Genomic DNA, 20,884 nt, shown 5'->3' with positions numbered 1-20,884 from the left:
CCACAGATTCTTGGTGCGATATCTTCCCGAATGCAAAAGCAGAGTCTATTACTATAGCAAAAAGTGATCATATGCATTTACATCTACAAATTCTACAACTGGACTTTCCTAACCCGAAAGCTTGCTTCCGTTTCGAAAATCTCTGGCTACGGGAAGCTCACTATAGGTCTATTATGATTGAAAGCTGGTCAAAAACTCATGGTCAAAGTCTCATGGATAAGGTTGGATGTTGCGGTAAAGCAATATGGATTTGGGGGAAACACTTTGCCCGCAATTTTAAGCATCGTCTTGATTACTGGCAACGACGTATGGATGAATCAAAGTTCAGGCATGACCAATCTGGAATTCGTGAATATTTGTGTGTCCTTCAACAGCAAACTACCTACTAGCGCCAACGCGCTAAACAATTTTGGCTAAAGATGGGGATTCCAATTCCAGTTTCTTTCACAAAGCTGTGAAATGCAGGCAGCAAGTCAACCGTATTGCGAAACTCCGTAACAACAATGGCAACTGGGTTGAAAGAGGTACTCAACTTGATACTCTTATTACCTCTTATTTTCATGATCTTTTCAATCCTGTCTTGGGTAACTATGATACCGTGATTAACTGTATTGATCCTATTATCACGACTGCTCATAACTTATCAATGGGTAGAAGGGTTTCCATTCAAGAAGTCAAAATTTCCTTGTTTTATATGAAATCTGAGAAATCCCCTAGCCCCGACGGCTTAAACCCCAGTTTTTTTCAACACTTTTGGGACATCCTAGGCAGTGAATTACTTAATTTCTGTGCTGATTTTTTCTCTACTGGTAAACTGCTGACCAATGTCAACTCCACCAACATTGTGCTCATACCTAAAATGAGTAAGCTAGAGTGTTTAGGAGACTTTAGGCCAATTGCCTTATGTAACACTCTTTATAAGCTTCTATCTAAGATCCTTGCCAATCGAATCAAGCCTCTACTCTCCTTTCTCGTATATGAATCCCAATCCGCATTTGTCCCGGGGCGCCTAATTTCAGATAATATCATGTTAGCTTATGAAATAAAACACTACCTCAAAAGGAAGACTCAAGGAAATGTGGGCTATGTGGGTGTCAAACTGGATATGAGCAAAGCTTTTGATAGGGTGAACTAGGACTTTCTGTTAATGGTTATTTCTAAAATGGGCTTCTCTAATCATATTGTCAGTCTGATTCGTGAGATGATCACTTCTGTCACTTATTCAATTCTTCTTGAGGGTAGAACTATTGGTACTGTGCTACCAGGGAGAGGTCTAAGGCAAGGAGACCCAATGTCTCCCTACCTTTTCATCTTAATTCTTGAAGTATTTCACCTTATGATCCATAAATTACAAAGGGAGGGGTTTCTACATGGCATTACAATTGCTAGAGGAGCACCATCAATCTCTAATCTCTTTTTTGCCGATGATTGCTATATTTTCTGTAAAGCTACCCCGCAAGAAGCCAACATGTTAAAGGACACCATTGAATCTTTTGCAACTGCCTCGGGTCAAACAATCAATCACACAAAGTCCACTCTCACTTTTAGTAAGAATACTGGTGGGGCCTCCAGAACTACCTTTTGTAACATCATGGGAATGTGCGAAGGGACTCTTAATGGAAACTACCTTGGCCTACCATCATTGATTGGGAGAAACAAACGCGAAATACTAGGTTTCATTAAAGATAAAGTGGTTGGTCGGAATAAAAGCTGGATACATAAATTTCTTTCTAGAGCAGGGCACGAGATCCTTCTTAAGAACGTCATCCAAGCCATCCCTACATTTGCCATGAGCGTCTTCCTCCTCCCAATTGAACTTTGCAAGGATATTGAAAAGGTCATGAATAGCTTCTGGTGGGGTTGTGAAGGCGATAGGGTAAGAGGAATCAGATGGAAGAGCTGGGAGATATTATGTGTTCCGAAACAATTTGGAGGTATGAGATTCGGGAGAATAAGAGAATTCAATATTGCAATGTTGGGTAAACAAGTCTGGCGCCTTATCAACCAACTGAGTTCCCTTCTTGCTAGAACCTATAAGGCGAAATATTATGCTAACAACAACTTCTTTGAAGCACATCTTGGTAGCAACCCATCTTTCATTTGGCGGAACATCCTTGAAACCCAAAGTGTTATTAAAAGTAGAAGTAGATGGAGAGTTGGTGATGGTGATTCCATCAAAGTTTGGAGTGATCCGTGGCTCCCAAAAAGTAAATGCCCTTATATCTAATCCTACATCTCTTCTACCATGAATGACATCAAAGTCTCGTCCCTCATTGACCAGAATGGACCCAAATGGAATGATCCTCTCATTAACTCACTGTTCAATCAGGATGACATTATTAAAATCAGAAGTATCCCCATTCTGGACTCTAGGCCGAAAGATAAAATCATATGGATGGAGGATGAAAAAGGTGTCTATACTGTCAAAAGCTACTATAAAGCTCTTGTGGGTAACTCTCACCCAACACCGGTTCCATTTTTGGACTAAAGCCTGGAAATTGGTGCTCCCTCCGAAAATTAAAACCTTCTTCTGGCAGCTATGTTCGAATTCCCTACCTACACATGATCGCTTGAAATCGAGACATATTCCAGTTCCAGATGTTTGTCAGATCTGTAATACTGAAGAGGAATCCCTGCTCCATTTATTTGTGAATTGCCCCCTTGCAAAAAACTGTTAGACCATTCTTGGAGATATTAATCATCACTCTTTCAGTTCTGTTTTTGATTGGCTTGACCAGATTTTCTCTACTAAATATGATAATGAGATATGTACTATAATATCAGTGTGTTGGAAAATTTGGGGTGCCAGAAACGAAAAGATCTAGAATTGCACCATCCTTCCAGCCTCTTTTATTCGCCATTTTGCTACTAATTTTATAATTGAATGGACCTCTGTTCATATTACTGCTGATACTAATGATAGGTCTATCACCACCACTGTCTGGACTAGGCCACCTTTAGGAATGCTCAAACTCAACACAGATGTTGCCCTTGACCAGTGCTCCAACAGAATGGGATTTGGTTTTGTTATTCGTGATTCAGAAGGCCACTTTGTTACTGCTTGTCGTCTCCCTTGCTGCGGCATATTTAAACCAGCAGAGGCAAAAGCAATCAGCATTCGTGAGACTTTGAAGTGGACCAAGAGTATTCATATTGACAATCTGCAGTTAGAGAGTGACTGCTAGCATGTTATCAATGGCATCCTCCATGATTTCAACTCAGTTTCATCTCTTGACCTTATTTTTGATGATATTAGAAATATTGCTTCTAGTTTTTCTAACTTAAGCTTTTTATTTGCAAAACGGTCTGCGAATAGAGCAGCCCATTGTTTAGCTAGGGAAGTCTTATCGGTGTCTGACCGTATGGACTGTTTTACTGTCCCTTTTCCATCCATTGCTCATGTTCTGAGCTTAGACTTTAATTAATGAAATTACTTGCTTTTATAAAAAAAAAAACATTTCTCTTGAAGCAACAATTAATGTTCAGTGCCAACATATCATCTCCTGGCCTAGTCCATTTCAAAGGCTGATTCCTAATCTCTCGACAAATTTTATTGTGGACCAAGAAGCAATACGGTGACGTTTGAATAATTTTATGAATAAAAAATTGTTACCATTAACAATGAAAGACAACAAATTCCCGTAAGGTGTCTCTCATCATCTTCATTTGGATCTTCTCATCAACTTATCTCATTATTGGTTTTCTTCTCAGCCACTCCCATATTCGTTTTATCGAGTATATCCTCAGAATTTTATCAACAATAGATCAGTCGACAAATAGAAGCAACTAGTGTTATGCGATTGACGCGATTGATGCAGATTCATTAATTGTTGTTGATCACAATTTCTCAATTCCATGTGTTTCATTCAATACACACTAGTTTTATAGCAACACTATTAAAATATCATTCTAATTCAACTACATGTTTATTTGACAATATACATTCAATATGTAAAACATGACATTTAGTTTCATTTTATACACACAAAATTTTCATTATAGCACCACTAAAGTATCATTCTAATTCAACTACAGTTTTATTTGACAATATACACTCAATATGTGAGACATGTTATTCAATTTTATTTTATACACATTGTAGTTTCACTACAGCACCACTAAAGTATCATTTTAATTCAACTATAGTTTTATTTGACAATACACATTCAATGTGTGAGACCCACTATTCAGCTTCATTTTATACATACTGTAGTTTCTACAACATCATTAAAGTATAATTCTATTTCAACTACATGTTCATTTGACAATATATACTTAATATATGAGACATGCTATTCAATTTCATTGTATACACATTGTAGTTTCATTATAGCACAACTAAATTATCATTCTAACTCGACTACATATTCATTTGAGGATGACAATGTAGTTTCATTACAATATCGCCTTTAATGAAGCTGCTCTGAAGCTCAGAGACGTAACAATGGCATGTTGGAGATCTAATGAAACCAAAAGCTTGCTTTTCATTTTTATATTTTAAAGAAATGATTGGTTGAACGTAATGACTATTATTTCTTTTCGTTGAAAGAAACGATGCTGTTTTGGATGTGTGTATTAGAACTCTAAAGTATTCTAGTTAGATTAGGTTTATATATCCTAGTTTTGTTGTAATTCCGGTATTGTATTTATACTGTTGTATTATGTGAATCTGTTAAATAATATAGAATATTCAGTTCTCATATGGTTTTAGTTAGCTAGGGTTTCTTTTGTCATGACTGATCATTCATATGCTCTAGACGGACCTGTTGGTTCTCTGAACTGACTGTTTCAGATGTTGCTATTGCGTCTTCTTTGCTAGTACTTATGAATTCTTTATCTACTGCTCATCACTTTTAACCCAACCTAGTTTAAATAATAACCAAACAAATGGCGGGCCAACCCGACAATTTGATACCACTCAGGGAGATAGAGAAAGAGAACTAAGTGTGAGAAAGAAATTTGAAAAATATATTTCGAGCAGAAATTTAGAAACGCCTTTTCACCAAAATAAGACATTTTTCTTTTGACCAAATTGAGTAATTTTTTTGGGTCCAAATATCAAATGTTTATTTTTCAGGTCATGAATTTTATCGTGGACCAGGGTTCACCTTGCATGGTGAACTTTAGTCTAAAATAATTTCGTTTTATATTAAGTTCTTAATAGTGTTAGTGTATCATGTTTAATAACATTTATCATGTACTATATTCATAATATTTGTTTTATATATTCATAAATTTAGACCTTAATGTACATAAACACTAAACTATATGTATGTTATATATGTTTCCATTTATTTTGTAGTAAGTTTATAATATTATTTTTATATGTTCATATAAACAAAGCTTAATGTACAATTGTACATAAACGTTACACTATTGTAATAATTTTATATACATATAGATATTTTCTTTTAAAAAATATTAATATGAGTGTCATTTAAAAGGTCTTAATTAGAATTTTTAATGATATATATTTTTTATACATTAATTTTATTTGTACAAAAGAGAGAGAAAAATAAATTTAAGCAAAATAGCACTTTCGTCCCTAAGTTATAGGGTAATTATAAAATTCGTTCATAAGTGTTGATTATCCTTATTTTTCATTCCTAGGTTATCATTGGCGTTGCTCTTTTCATAATTTTGTGCTCACTTTTCGTCCTTGATGTTTTATTAGTAAAAGGATGAAAAGTATAACGTTAATGATAATTTAAGACGAAAAGTGTAACGTTAATGATAAATTTAGGACGAAAAGTGAGTATCACTAACATTTAAGATAAATTTTACAATTACTCAATAACTTGGGGACGAAAAATGTAAAATATTTAAGTTTTAAAAAAATAAGGAGGAAAAAGCGTTTCATGATATAAATATTGTTTTCGAGCAGCCCTCATTGTATTTTTTAAATGATATTAATTTGTTTTTTCTTTTGGCTGATTACTTCTGGAATGGAATCGCATGAATTTGTTGAGAATACTAGGATGAGGTTGATCTTCCTACCCGGCAATTTAACATTCTGACCTCCCTCTAGGCTCTAGCCCCCATCTACAATGGCTTCCCTTTCATCCCTCACAAAACCCATGTCAGAAACCTCAATCTTCCTTAAAAATGTGAACAATCAATCCCCATATTCCCTTGTTTTCCCCAACAATCTTTCGATAGGGCATCGCCCTTTCAGCTTCGGATCATTTGGTAAACCGTTGACTCGATTTCCTGTTGCCCAACATTCGAATCAAACCCAAACTTCTCCTGGCAAGTTGAATGAATCATGAATGCTGTTTGTTTCCTCAAGATTTCTGAATTCCTGTTTATTTTCTCAGACTTGTTTTTTTCTGAATTTCTTCCGTTTTCTGTCTATTTCATGACAGAGGCACAAACTACTCAAACATCTGATGTAACTCTCCTGTCTTGCTCTGAGGTATTCCTACTTTCCCTGCCACCTTTTTTTTTTTTTGGTTAAAATGTTTAGCCTTAATGTACTGAGAGTTTTCCATGTATATGATACAAATGACACAAATTAATTAATTCTTTTTAACAATCTTCTAGAAATCACTAGGTGCTAGTCGGGCTCTTAGAGTCTAGGCGGCCTAGTAATAATAGTAAGAACAACACATCAGTGTACACGTTGCACGCCTACAAAAAATGGGCCGAGTTGGCCAACTCAGGAGCGGAGTTTGGCCAACTCAGGCATCGAGTTGGCTGACTCTGGCGGTGGGAGCCTAGGCCACCTAGTCGGTGGACTAATGTCCGCTTAAAGGTAATATCTCCTTGGCTTAGGGGCGCCTAATTAGCTCCTAGGCCGATTTTTGCAAAAGTGCTTTTTAAGTGTACATGGTATAACAGGAGGGCGCTGATCACTTCTCAGCAGTCACTTTAGTATACAGGACAGGTTTTAGTGAATGTAACAGTGTCACATCATGTTTTCATGTGCTTAAGTTTTCAAATAATCTAATATCGCTTTGAGAGATTGAGAAGCCAGTGTTGTAATATGGTTTGCAGATGTCTGTAGATGCTAACTTCAGATTTCTACAAATTTTAAGAGCCCCATTGGGGATAAGCATCAATTAGTTTGATCTGTTTAAGATGAAGAACAATATTTTGCTGTTAATGTGAAATAGGTGCCTGCTTTTTTGATAAACTAGGGTGGCGTTTGCCGTTTGGTTAGTATCTTTTGTACCCTATTATCATATTTGATACGCATTATCATGTTTTTTTGCTTACTTTTGCTATCCTACCAATCAGATAGTTATTTGATTTTAGTTTTAGGGATAATCAACTCCTCCCAATCACCACCGAAGATATCGGGGAAAAAATGAATCATTCTCAAAACAAAAACGATTTTCTCTTTACAGGCCATTGAGAGGCTAAGAGCAAGTAGAGAGAGTTACCCAAGCAAGCAGCAATATCTAGCAATGTACTCCAGCATTTTTGGAGGAATCGTAACTGATACAGCTGCCATGGTGATCCCAATGGACGATCACATTGTGCATAGAGGGCATGGAGTTTTTGATACAGCTGCAATCGTGGATGGGTTAGTACTTGTATTGTCTGATTTTAGTTATTTCTAGTCTCTCTATTTCTTTCTTTTATGTTTAACCAGAAGACGTAAATTATTATCTCATCAATTGTAAAATGGAATTGTAAAAGACCATCAATTTTCTCAGGTACCTTTATGAATTGGACCAACATGTCGAACGTTTCCTGAGATCTGCAGCCATGGCCAAAATAAAACCCCCGTTTGATAAAGAAAGCATTAGAAAGATACTAATACAGACGGTGAGTGCTTCCAAGTGCAAAACTGGTTCACTAAGATACTGGCTTTCGACTGGACCAGGTGACTTTCAACTATCTCCATCACATTGCCATCAATCCGCTCTTTATGCCATTGTAATCCAAGATCAATCACCGCCCGATCACCGTGGTGTTAAAGTAATAACTTCATCCATCCCGATAAAACCCCCACAGTTTGCAGTCATGAAGAGCGTGAACTATCTGCCCAATGCGCTTTCAAAGATGGAAGCAGAAGAGAACGGCGCATATGCAGCCATATGGTTGGATGGCGACGGGTTTGTTGCTGAAGGACCTAACATGAATGTGGCTTTTGTTACCAAGGAAAAGGAGCTCCTGATGCCTAGTATTGACAAAATTCTGAGCGGGTGTACAGCTAAACGAGTTTTAGTACTCGCTCAAGGTTTGGTAAAACAGGGTAAATTACGGTCCATAAGAGTCGAGCATGTTCGTGTTGACGAGGGAAAGAGAGCAGAGGAGATGATGCTAATTGGCAGTGGAGTTCTGGTCCGCCCAGTTTTGCAGTGGGATGATCAGGTCATAGGTGATGGTAAGCATTTTCCGTATACTATATGAATTCAGTGTCCACAAATGATAAACTGTCAACCTAAAACAGCAAATTATACTATGGACTAGGTTACATCTTCACCCTGGTCCAAAATGACATTCAGATTAGTTAACATATTATATGTCTGTAGTTAATAGATTATGTGTCTGTAAATAAATTGAAGTCACATAATATGTCAACTACATGCAAATAATATTTTAATTGTAGTCTGCACTTAACATATTATGTGTCTGTAGTTAACAAATTATGTGACTGAAGGCACATAATATGTTGCAGATACATTATTTTTGGATCAAGATTGCAGGGTGGATCCTAGTCCATGGTATAACAATCGGGTAAAGTAGGTGTAGTCTACTATCTTATTTTTGGGCATTATGTCTCAAATTTTGTCAGAAAAGATACAAAACCACCAAGTAAGAAGTTTTGGTGTTTAGAGAAGGGCATATTATGAGGTTTTTGTTTTTGTGTTTGTAGGCAAAGAAGGGCATGTGAGTAGGGCTTTGCTGAATCTCATATTGGAAGACATGAAGTCCGGTCCAGCCACCGTACGAGTTCCTGTTCCATATTAGATGATGTTTTCCGGTAAATTATTGTGTGGATCACGGTCTAAAATGACATCATTGAATTTTATGAGTTAGAATAATGTACATTATGCGTTTGAATAATGAAATTTCTGAAATAAGATAATATACTTTAGTTAGAATAATGTATATTATGAGTTATAAAAATGTATGTTGTAGTGGGTTGTGTGAATTTTTTTTTTTACGTGAAACGATGTCATTTTTTTTTTATTGTGGTCCCCACAATAACTATTGATTTTCTCCATGTATGGCCTTGGCCTTGGCCTTTGTATAATCAAATAAATATACAAAATTCAAATAAAGACTTGAGTTGTGCCATCTTCAGGCTCCAATATCAAATTTGGAGACTTCAATTGAACGATATCATCTTTGCGAACCATTGCCGACCACAACTTCTCCTTCCCCTATCAAAAATTGTTAACGGCATGTAAGTCGTTGACTTGGAGTACTAGTCACTTATGGTCTAATTATATGAATTGACTTGCTTATAGAGTTAATTGTAATTTTTAAATGGAATGATTTACTTGTATATATTTTTGTGTGTAATTTAATGACTAATTTGGCCCTTATAAAAAAAAATCACACTTAATAAAAAATTTCACTTCTCACCTTTCTAAAATCATCATAACATGCGTATAAACAAATTATAACTCATGATGTACATTATAACTCATAGTTTATAAAAACGAATAAACAATTTAAAACCAAAGAACCTTATAGAAAATCGCATTGTTATTATAGTAAATAATAAAGTAATTATTAACAAAAAATATACAAAATAAAACTTACAAATAAGAACAAAACATAGCATCTTAATTATTGGGGAAAATAAATAAAACACATTAAAACGTGATTATATTCATAACTAAATATGAAATATAATTAATTGGATAAAATAGTTCAAGTAGAAAACACATTATAAATAACATTTCTCTATTGATATCATATTTATAAATACTTTTTTTTAGTTAGATCAATTTTAAGTTTTTTTTTTAGATTAATTATATTTGAATACGATACACACAAAATATATTACATATACATAACACATTATAAAATTCACAAAATAACACATTCTAAATATAAATAGTAAATTACTTGAATTGAAATAGATTCAAAATTTGATATGAATCACGCAAATCAATCTATATTATAAATATCACTTAATTATAAGAAGGTAAAAAATCACAAAATTATAACTCAAAAAATACAATTCGAAATAGAAATAAATTTCATAACTTACAATTTTAATACTATAATATCCCAAAAATCCTAAATTCACCTTCTAAAGATAAGGAGGAAAAATACAATTAAAAATTAAAAATAGAAATAAAATCCATAACTCCCTCAATTCATATTCTAAAGGTATGGTGGAAATCTTTTAGGGTGGAAAAAGTTAATTGTTGAGAAGTGCACGTGGGGTTTTGACATATGACCTCAAACATATTAACCATTAGTCCCACCAACTACACTAAGCTAAACTTTATTAACTTCAACGTATATTAAATACATATACTTAAGCTATATAGTATATATATAAGATGATGGCAGGGGTGGTGGGCCCCTATGAAGCATGGACCCTGGGCAAGGGCCTAGCCTGCCCTTGCCCAGGGCCGGGCCTGAAAGTACATTATTTTAACTCATAATATTCAACGACGCTGTTTTGGACCGTGGTCCACAGTAATTTGCCCCAATTGGATGGGACATGGTCAAAATAACTAAACTCTTTTAGGATCCAACACAAAAGCCCTAGCAAAAGCACAACCCCTCACCAAATATTCAATAGATTCCACTTCATCTTCACACTAAGGACACCACCCCTCATCCATTAGAGGTAATGTTCAATATGTGGGGATGCTAGCTCATGGATGCTCTTAATGAGATTGAGAAGACCTCAGCCCTCTCAGTGTAGCATTAACAAATTCATCATCTTCACTGTACGCATCTATGATAATAGTCTTGATTTCATATTTTCATTGGACTTCTCTTGTTGAGATATTTAGGCATTTCCCTTAATGCTCAAAGACTTAAAAGACTTAAAGTGGCCTATTTTTCGTTCCTTATTGACTCCATTTCTCATTTTATTGTCGCTTGGAAGAGGTGCACTACCTTGTCCTATGCTAAGAGACTTAGCTTGAGGTTTTTAATTATGTCATTATCTTTCAAAACAAAAAAATTATGTCATTAAAGGTGTTGTAGTATTTTGACTTCAAAATTTTCCTCTTCTAGCACAGTTATTGACCACATAGTTTCTTTGTGTCGTAATTTCCTTTGGGGTGGCAAACAAGTCGTCATTGCTTGCGTACCATTTGCCTTCCAATTTCCAAAACAGAAAGAGGGACTAGGTTTACATAACTTTAAGGTGCATGTGGAATCTTGCTTACTTAGCCGAAGTGATGTAGAATATTCATTGCAAGAAGGACTCACTTTGGGTTTGGTAGGTAATACTACAAAAAATATTATTTCCGAAAAATAAAAAACACAAAAACAGAAGGAAAAGAGGTTAGTTTGAGTCGTGTATGTGAAACATACTTTTCTTAAAATCTTATTTTCTACGATACCTTCCTTTGGTGTTAGGAGCGTTGTAGCCTAGGTTTTCTGAGATAAAACGAACTATGACTCAACATTTCAACACTCAAACAAATGAGCTCGACGAACTAGAACACTGGCATAAACACAAAAATATGAGAAAAAAATACAATATATGGAGCTTTTTGGCTTGCGTATAAAATCTCCTGCACCCCTACAGACTGAATCTCTATGCTCTAAAAGGAACTTGTATATACAAACTCCGAGAGAATTTGATCTCTATGCTATACAATACAACTTACCTCTAAAAGGAACTTGTATATATAGTGTTGGAAAATTTTTGACTAATAATATTTTGTGATACAAATATTTGTGGGTCAAAAATATTTATATTGATTCTCGACCTATTCGACATTGTTAACCGGAAAAACGGTGAAATGTGCTGATAATGCTTCCATATTAGAATTTGTTCAGGAAATGAGGTGATTAAATAATATTGGAGACATGTGCTCCAATATTTTATTGTTGTTGTGCTTCTCAATTCCCCAAAGCCGGATGGAACAAAGCATTATGGAGGCTGCATTCCCTTCCCACGCCAGTACACCATTCCAAAGCCACCAAGGAGTGTTTCTTTCTTTTTTAAATAAAGCAACTCCCAATGTCAGAATGTTTTGCTTTCCATACGACAAAAGGAATCCCTTTTCTTTTTTAGTCTTGGTTAGAGAAATGTCTAACATTCTTTATTATGGCTTTTGTCTTATTATCTTGATTAGTGGTGTACCCATTACTATATGTCTCAACTAAGAGATATTTATTATCTCTTCAGCTCATCCGAAAAAACAGGACACTTCACTTGCTTTCTCCCTCTCTGTCCGAAATATTTCATCTGTCTTTCTTCCTCTATCCAAAAGCAGAAAAACCAGAGTGTGAAAGCAAAAACAAGAGTGTTGTTTCTTCTTCTTCTTACTCCAAGTATTCAACTTTGTTCTAGTTCGCTGAAAATAGTGTTGGTTGAGTGCTCAACTATACTATTGTAATCCATTTTATCCTGGGAGACCGACACTACAACGCTCCTAGCACCCGTGGGAGGTAGCGAATCGGTTTTAAGGAAAGTGTGGCATACACGACTTGGATTTTCTACTTTGTATTGTTATTTTCGGATTTATTTCTTACGAATTTAACAGTGTTGTTATTGTTGTTATTGATGTACTGATTTGTTGTACTTGTATACGTCTACTTATTGTATTCTCTTCTTCTACCTTTCTATAGTTAGTAATTATTGTGTAACATATAGTGGTGCAAATCCACTTCTTTTTTCATCGTGGGACAAATGTTTCTTCCAAGCCTTTCCATCTTCATTTTCCAACTCAAATGGGTTTACTTTGAGAATTAATTTTCATTCACTCATTATCCAATTTGAGCGTACAATATATTGATATCTTTGTCTCACTACGAAAAATTCAGATGCACTTTGACCTGATCTAAATCAAGAGTGAACCCAGGCCACATATATTTATACCACAAAATAGTCACTTAAAATATATTTTATGCTATTTTTTTCAATAGTATATTCATAAAATTTACCTCAAAGTAGAGGACTTCTAGAGTTGGAATCCTAAGAAATGGACTCCACCATCTTCAAAAGCTTTGTGAAGGCTCGTGAGTTATTGTACTCTAAATTAGGAAGCAATTTAATTACTGTGCAAAGCCTAGGTTGGTAGTCCAAACTAACCTAGTTTCTCTCTGGTGACTGGGTTAAATTTTTGACCGGGGATGACTTTGCTCCCCTCTTTGTAGGTTTATTCTAACACTTGGTGCATGTGCATGTTATAGTACCATCTATTTCGGTCGAAAGGCCTGAGAAATTTATTGTGTTGAATTTTAAGAGATGGCAACAAAAAATGTTGTTTTAACTTGCAAATCTTGGATTGAAAAGATTCTTAACCTAGACGGTTCCTATTGTGAAGGAACATAAGTCTGATGTGTATACAATTTTAACAATGGAAGCTCATAAACACTTTGATTTCCTATGTCGAAACTACATTTTGAATGGCTTGCTTGATTCATTGTAAAATGTGTACTACAAATTGAAAATAACTAAGGAGTTGTTGGATTATTTAGACCGGAAGTATAAGACTAAAGACGCAGGGGCAAAGAAATTTGTCATTGGTTGATTCCTTAATTACAAGATGATATTCGAAGACCATGCTAAGTCAAGTTGAAGAGATGCAAATGATATTCTACGAGATACAAGAGGAATGAATGGTTGTGAGCGAAGCCTTTCAAGTGACATCTATTATCCACTTGTTGCCTCTGGGCTAGAAAGACTTCCAAGAACTTCCTGAAAGCTAAGTAACACATGCAAGTGGAATGATAGCTATGAATCTAGAGTAGTTGATCCTTTAATTTGACTTAAGATTGAGGAAGACATTATGAAAAGTGATGGGAAGGTTCCTATCACTGGTGGCACGTACCAAAGCCCACACCGTGGAGCATATATAGTAAAAGCCCCAAGAACTCCAAGAAGGTTAAGCAAAAACTTAGTCCTAAATTAAAGGAGGTGTTTCAAAGAAGCAATTCTACAGAAAATGTTTCAATTGTGGTAAGTTGGACCACAAGTCAATTGCGGCTAGACATATTTATTCCAACGCGAATTATTTACTACCTTCAAAACGACTAATGGTGAGAATGTATGGATGGAAAAATCTACTAAGCCTGCCGTGGACATGAGTAAAGTGTTTCTTTAGATAATCTCTAAAAATGGAACTTTATCTAAATAACATTTTGTAAGTGCCATAGCTATGGAAGAAAGTTATTTATAATCATTATCTTGGAGCGTGGTTCAGTGAAAATGACTTATTCGTTTTTAACCATCCACCGTTAAAGGCTCAGTACTTGACTTTGGGTATGGAGCAACCTTAAGAAAACAAGTTAATGATTTATAATCATTAAATATGTTAGATGTGCATTCTAATAAATAGAAACAATATAATCAATAGGCGATGAATTAGCTTGTCTACAAAATGCATGTGAAACATTAACAAGTTATTTATAATCATTAAATATGTTAGATGCGCATTATATTCTAATAAAGAGAAGCAATGAATAGGCGATTAATTAGCTTGTCTACAAGAAATATTAATAATTTACAATGACGACATTATTTGAGTGCATGCACGTGAAATCGCAAGACCCTTTATTTATATCTCTAATGAAATATTGCTATCACTTCTTACATTATATTCCCCCCATCCATCGTATCCAGCATGAACATGGAGTGCTATGGCAAAAGAAGAACTCTCCATAGCTTCATGGATGAAGAGAAAAATTCCACACAATCATCATTATCTCCACCCAATCATCACAATCTATCCTACAAATCCATTCAAGAATTGTGCGATCATGAACAACAACAGCTTCAAATTAGCAGCCCGCCTTCAAGTATTGCCACTATGTATTCACTAATCCCACCCCCTAGCCCGGAATCTCCTTGGACCCTTTCCCCCCTCCAAACCCCCTCCCCCTCCCTCCTCTACCACTGCATCACCTCGCTCCACCGCCAAGACGGGATCATCCATTCCGTAGCCATCTCCAAAGGGCTGGTGTTCACGGGCTCCGAGAGCAGCCGGATCCGCGCGTGGCGCCAACCGGACTGCATGGAGCGCGGCTATATCAAGGCCCGTTGCGGCGACGTGCGCGCGATGCTGGCCTACGGGAACACCCTTTTCACGTCCCATAAGGATCACAAGGTCCGGGCCTGGAGCGTAGCGAGTAGTAGTAGTCTGGAGAAGAATTATTCTCATTTCCAGGCTAAGAAAATCGCCGTCCTGCCTAAAAAGGGCTCATCCTTTTCCATCTTCTCCAGGGCCAGGGGCGCCTCGGGTCAGCACCACAAGGATTGCGTTTCTTGCATGGCGTATTACCACGCGGGAGGCCTTCTCTACACCGGGTCGTGGGACAAGACGGTTAAAGTGTGGGCAGTGTCGAGCGGGCGTTGCGTTGACTCGTTTCACGCGCACGAGGACAACGTGAACGCCGTCGTGGTCAACCAGGACGACGGCTGCGTCTTCTCCTGCTCCTTAGACGGCTCCGTCAAGATCTGGCGACGAGTGTACGGACAAAGCTCCCACACTCTCACCATGACACTAAAATTCCAACCCTCCCCGGTCAACGCACTCGCCCTAAGCCTAACCACTTCCTCATGCTTCCTCTACTCGGGCTCCTCGGACGGGTTCATAAATTTCTGGGAAAAGGAGAAGATGTCGGGCCGGTTTAACCACGGCGGGTTCTTGCAAGGCCATAGATTCGCCGTCCTATGCTTAGTTGCCATCGAGAAGCTGGTGTTCAGTGGCTCCGAGGACACCACAATTAGGGTGTGGAGAAGAGAAGAAGGGAGCTACTTCCACGAGTGCCTTGCCGTGCTAGATGCCCACAGAGGCCCGGTGAAATGCTTGGCTGTTTCCTTGGAGATTGAGAAATATGTGATGGGATTCTTGGTTTACAGTGCCAGCTTGGATCAAACGTTTAAGGTTTGGAGAATTAAGGTTTTGCCCGAGGCGGGCGAGGAGAAGAGAGGTTGTTTAGAGGATAATAATAATAATAATAGTGAAGAAGGTGATGGTGCAGGCGACTCGAAAACGAAGATGAAGTTTGAACATAGTCCTGTTTTGTCTCCTTCATGGGTAGAGAAGAAGCTTCAAGATGTTCATCCCCTTCATCATTGATAAAGTAAAAAGTAAAAGTAAAATAATGCTATATATGTATCCATCTGTATGTAGTTATAAGATTTAACCAATATATTGAATTCCTTGTACTCATTATTTAAATGCAAGTTGTTGAGTTGTTAAGTTGTTATTAACTGTATGTGTATTTAATATAATAATACACAATAAATGTCATTTATTCAAGCATTCGTAGTTGTTCAAAACAATTACTCCCTAGTTACACAGGTACAAAGTTGGTATACTCTTTATAAGTTACTCAACAATAAAGATAAGAATTAGCTTTTTTTCTTCTTCTCCCAAAAGGTTGAATATTCCCCATCCCAAGGATCCGACAAAGCATGGTAACTCAACTTAAGGCAGATGCTAGACTTTTGCTCTCCCCTCACTCTCAAACTTCAACCAGTTGAGCTACCCATGCGGGCATCTTAGCTTCTTTCCACTTTACAGCAAGAGAATGGTGATTCAATTTCTACCATGAAACATTGGCGGTTTAGGTTTGAGCTAAATTCTTTGTAAGCAAAAGTACAATTTGGTGTTGAGTTTTGAAACTAGATTGACTCGATATATCAATTCATGGACCTATGCTTGAGTTGGCATTATTAAATGAACACTCAACAAGCTTGTTCGTGAACATTATTAATCGAACACTAAATGAGCTTGTTCATGAATATTATTAAACAAACACAAATGGGCTTATTCATGAGCTCTTAGCAAACAAGCCTACAAATGTTCAGACGCAAGAATGTTAGATCATAAAGAAGCTATCATATCTTCATGCCTTTTCCTCTTTACTTTCTATATCCTTGTTAGGTTTTATCTCCCTTCGGATTTCGAAGTGAGAAAGGCTTGAAAAAGTTTATTCTATAATAGGCTTGAACTAAAAACAAGTCATATAGAATTAATGGATTCATTATAAAGTAAAATCCCTCGATGATATCTTTTTATGACCACCATGGTACCCACGACGAATGAAGGTGCCCTCGTTTCTATTAGGTATATAGATAGGAAATCTCTTTTCATCATAGTATTTCATACGAAAGATCTTGGTTTGTTCGTTTATTAACCTAGCTCTAGAATTTGTTCATTTATGTTCGTTTACCTTAATAAATGAACACTTACCAAACACGAATACGAGCAGTTTACCTAAAGCTTTGTTCGGTAGCACCCATATTCTAGTTAAATGGTCACTCTCATGATCAATTAAACAAGAATTAGAATTAGGAATTGCCACATTATAAGTGACAAAGATACATTATTTATTGGGTTAAATTGGGGTTGTTTTGTGCTTTTTTGGTGTCTTTTGTACTTGGATGTTGTGTTAATTGGCTCTAAATGGCATAAATTCGGCACATGGACTTATAAATAGTGAGTGCATTTGATGTTTTATAGGACTTTGGGGCTAATTTAGGGGGTGTATTCAATCACGACTTTCATGAACTTTTAAATACTTTTATCAACTTTAAAAGTTTGGTGGTATTCAATTTAGACTTTTATAAACTCTTTAAAAGTATACATGTATTCAATTCAAACTTTTCAAAACTCTTTAAAAGTATACAGGTATTCGATTCAGACTTTTATAGAGTTATTAAAAGTCTACTGGTATTCAAAAAGTTACTGACTTTCACAAACTCTGTCAGAATAGGATTTCTATAGACTTTCTCTTCATTAATATAAATAGATGAAATCCAACCCTCCAACCACAAACTTTTCAATATTCTCTGCAAACTTTTTTTCCTCTATCTAAACTAGGCAAATTTTCCATTAATTTTACGGTACGTATCAAATCTTTCACAAATTTTTTTTTTATGTTCAAGCAAATTTTTTGTTACCATCACAACAAAATAATTGCTGCGATCGCAGCTAAAAAAATTGCTGCGATCGCAGCAACAAGAATCTGTTGCGAACGAACAGCAGCTCGCAGCAGCAGCAAGTTGCTGCTGGTTGCAGCAAATTTTTTATAATTTATAATTTTTAAATTTTAGTTAATTAATATGTTTATAATTTTATATAATTGTATGTTTATTATATATATATATATATATATATATATATATATATATTGTATTAAGTTGAATTTTTTAAGAGATTCTTTATTTATTTTATAGTAATTATAAATGGGAGATACTCATCAAGAAAAGAGTAAAGGTAAAAATAAACCAATGCCAATCAAAGATAATTGTACTAACAAGATGAATATTTTAATTCGTACTTTTTTTTTTTGTACTAACAAGATGAATATTTTAATTCGTACTTTTTTTTTTTGAAGGAAAATTTGTACGTTTTCATTCTAAACATTTTGATAATTATATTACTCAACATTAGTTGTTTCATTAGTTCAAGAAATATTTTTATTGGTTATATTTATAAAAATTGATTATATTTTCTTTATGAATAATATACTCTATTTTTGTGACATCAATTTTTTTTTTAATTTCTACAATGCACTAATTTATAGATAATATATTAATAGAAGTTATGGAATGTTTGTGAGGGTGTATTCAATTTAGAGTTTTAATGACTTTTGTAAACTTTTTAATATGAAAAAGTTTTTAAAAATCTATAAATGTTTGTTCTATGGATATTTATAAACTCTTACAAAGTTTATAAAAGTTTAAAAGATTCTAGGAAAGTTTACAAAAACTTTACAAAAGTCAATTAAAATTCATCACTTTAAAAATATTTAAAAGTTCATGAAAGTCGTGATTGAATACACCCCTTAGCAATTAGATCAGATTTGGCGCTTAAATCAAAGATGGTCTAAAGTGGCCCCGTGTACCACGCCATGCACAACTGTGCAAGTAATTGTAGAAGTATTGGTAGAATGTTGTGCCACGCCTTGCACGATCGTGGGCGTGTGCATATATGGAGATCTTGGAAGAAAGTTGCATAAGGACTTCCACGTGCGTGCATAGGTTCGTGGAGATATTAGTAGAAACTTGCACAAAGCTTTCCACGAGCTTGCAATGAGGCGAAGGAATTTTCAGAAGGATGCATGCGAGGTGTCACAAGTGTGCAAGTGTTGGTACAAGCAGCAAAGATTTAGGTTGTGTTTGGTTGAGAGGTTTTGGTATAAGGTATGGGTATCAAAGTGATTATTATTGTTTTGGTTGAAAGGTTTTTAGAATACTACTATGGGTTTGGAATACCCCATTAATTGAAAAACACATACCCTTATTAAATAAGGGTTTCATTTCCCTTCATCATTTCTTCCCCAACTATTAATAATCATTCTCATTCTACCCTACTACCAAACATGCAAAATACTTTCACCAAAACCCATTACCATTACCAAGTATTTGATACCCTTTCCGATTCCGATTTTCATGTGCGAACCAAACACACCCTTAGTATTTAAGGTTGATTAAGGGACTTAGAAAGAAGACTTTTGTTTTTTAGTTTAGGTTTTTACTTTTAGCTACTGCACTTAATTGTACTTCAATTGTAGAGAGAAAACTCTCTAGGTTTTCAAGAACGACCGACTTTACAAATTGCCTTGAAGCTAGGAGACTTTCTCTTGATTGCTTGAAGCTTGGATTGTGGATCACAATTTTGATTGAGCTAAGTGTATTTCCTGCAAATTCACTCTTTCTTTATCCATTGCTCCATCTCTTAATTGCTCAATTGCGATTGTTGATTTACTATGATCAATTGGTAACAATCATTTTTTATAGGCCATAAATGCTGAGATTTATCTCACGTTTTATAAATGAAACTATAGCTTGAATTTTAAACATAACATTGCTCAATAGCTTGAATTTTAAACATAACATTGCTCAATAGCTTGAATTTTAAACATAACATTGCTCAGAAGGCGACAAGTCATAACACTAATTATAAGATAACAACGCTAGGACAGCTTCTCCTATTTGAGTATTTAATAAAGAAGATGATAGTGCCTAATTTTTAATATAGTTTTGCTTAGAAGGTAAACTAAGAATACTAATTTTTATCTGTCACCCATTTGTCAAACCCTCGATTACGAATATTTTATTGAAAAGGATATATAACTTTTTCAGTGCAATTTTAAATGATTATCTTGATCAACATTAATGTTTGATGATTGCAATGGGATTCGATCCCACGACGTGATCTGAAGTTAGTGTATGAAATATGAATTCCCCACGTCAATGGAAGTAAATATTACTCCGTAGTTAATGTTGTTCCTATAGTATGGTTGGTTGAGCACTGCAGACGTGGTAATGTCGAGTGATGGACACTTTGAACAAAATTCTAAATATCATACCTACAATTGCTGGTGAAATTTATTGGACTTCAATATGTGAGTTATTATCAAATTAATTATTCATAACCAACAAATAAAATAAGATTTGATTAATGATTCTATTACAACATATTTGGGAGACAGTAACAAGGCAAATTATTGTGTTGACCAGTGCTACGTGAACCATATATATACACGGCCGTGCGGTTTACACTACTCAATGTTAAAAAATGCACCACTCAATGTTACGAAATGCACCACAATGAGTGGTGTGTTTTTGGTGATGTGTACCTAATAATGTATATTTGTGTGGTGCATTTCTTACTAATGAGTAGTGCATTTCTTAACATTGAGTGGTGTAAACCGCACGGGAAATCGCGGCCACATTTGAATATATATATATATATATATATATATATATATATGTATGTATGTATGTATGTATGTATGTATGTATGTATGTATGTATGTATGT

General features: G+C 35.4%; 3 protein-coding genes across 3 annotated transcripts; all 3 read left to right on the top strand.

The window, feature by feature from the left end:
- Positions 1 to 407: 407 nt before the first annotated feature.
- LOC116018116 (uncharacterized mitochondrial protein AtMg00310-like) lies at positions 408 to 3,455 on the top strand. The gene is made up of 2 exons (XM_031258602.1): positions 408 to 524; positions 1,449 to 3,455. The coding sequence occupies exon 2, from the start codon at positions 1,469 to 1,471 to the stop codon at positions 2,225 to 2,227; it is 759 nt and encodes a 252-aa protein (XP_031114462.1). The 5' UTR covers positions 408 to 524; positions 1,449 to 1,468; the 3' UTR covers positions 2,228 to 3,455.
- Positions 3,456 to 5,936: 2,481 nt separating this feature from the next.
- LOC116020163 (D-amino-acid transaminase, chloroplastic) lies at positions 5,937 to 9,049 on the top strand. Its single transcript, XM_031260648.1, has 5 exons — positions 5,937 to 6,249; positions 6,366 to 6,415; positions 7,350 to 7,528; positions 7,662 to 8,335; positions 8,828 to 9,049. The coding sequence occupies exons 1-5, from the start codon at positions 6,048 to 6,050 to the stop codon at positions 8,920 to 8,922; spliced, it is 1,200 nt and encodes a 399-aa protein (XP_031116508.1). The 5' UTR covers positions 5,937 to 6,047; the 3' UTR covers positions 8,923 to 9,049.
- Positions 9,050 to 14,716: 5,667 nt separating this feature from the next.
- LOC115999538 (protein JINGUBANG-like) lies at positions 14,717 to 16,370 on the top strand. Its single transcript, XM_031239384.1, has one exon. The coding sequence runs from the start codon at positions 14,730 to 14,732 to the stop codon at positions 16,185 to 16,187; it is 1,458 nt and encodes a 485-aa protein (XP_031095244.1). The 5' UTR covers positions 14,717 to 14,729; the 3' UTR covers positions 16,188 to 16,370.
- Positions 16,371 to 20,884: the final 4,514 nt, after the last annotated feature.

This window comes from Ipomoea triloba, chromosome 1 (assembly GCF_003576645.1).
Source record: "Ipomoea triloba cultivar NCNSP0323 chromosome 1, ASM357664v1".
In the NCBI taxonomy this organism is placed as follows: domain Eukaryota; kingdom Viridiplantae; phylum Streptophyta; class Magnoliopsida; order Solanales; family Convolvulaceae; genus Ipomoea; species Ipomoea triloba.
This window is presented reverse-complemented; position numbering and strand designations above follow the sequence as displayed.

Coding starts and splice junctions, on each gene's coding strand:
- LOC116018116 (XM_031258602.1), top strand. CDS start 1,469: ATGTTAAAGGACACCATTGAATCTTTTGCAACTGCCTCGGGTCAAACA.
- LOC116020163 (XM_031260648.1), top strand. CDS start 6,048: ATGGCTTCCCTTTCATCCCTCACAAAACCCATGTCAGAAACCTCAATC. Junction 6,250..6,365: donor TCAAACCCAAACTTCTCCTG/GCAAGTTGAATG, acceptor ATTTCATGACAG/AGGCACAAACTACTCAAACA. Junction 8,336..8,827: donor TGATCAGGTCATAGGTGATG/GTAAGCATTTTC, acceptor TTGTGTTTGTAG/GCAAAGAAGGGCATGTGAGT.
- LOC115999538 (XM_031239384.1), top strand. CDS start 14,730: ATGAACATGGAGTGCTATGGCAAAAGAAGAACTCTCCATAGCTTCATG.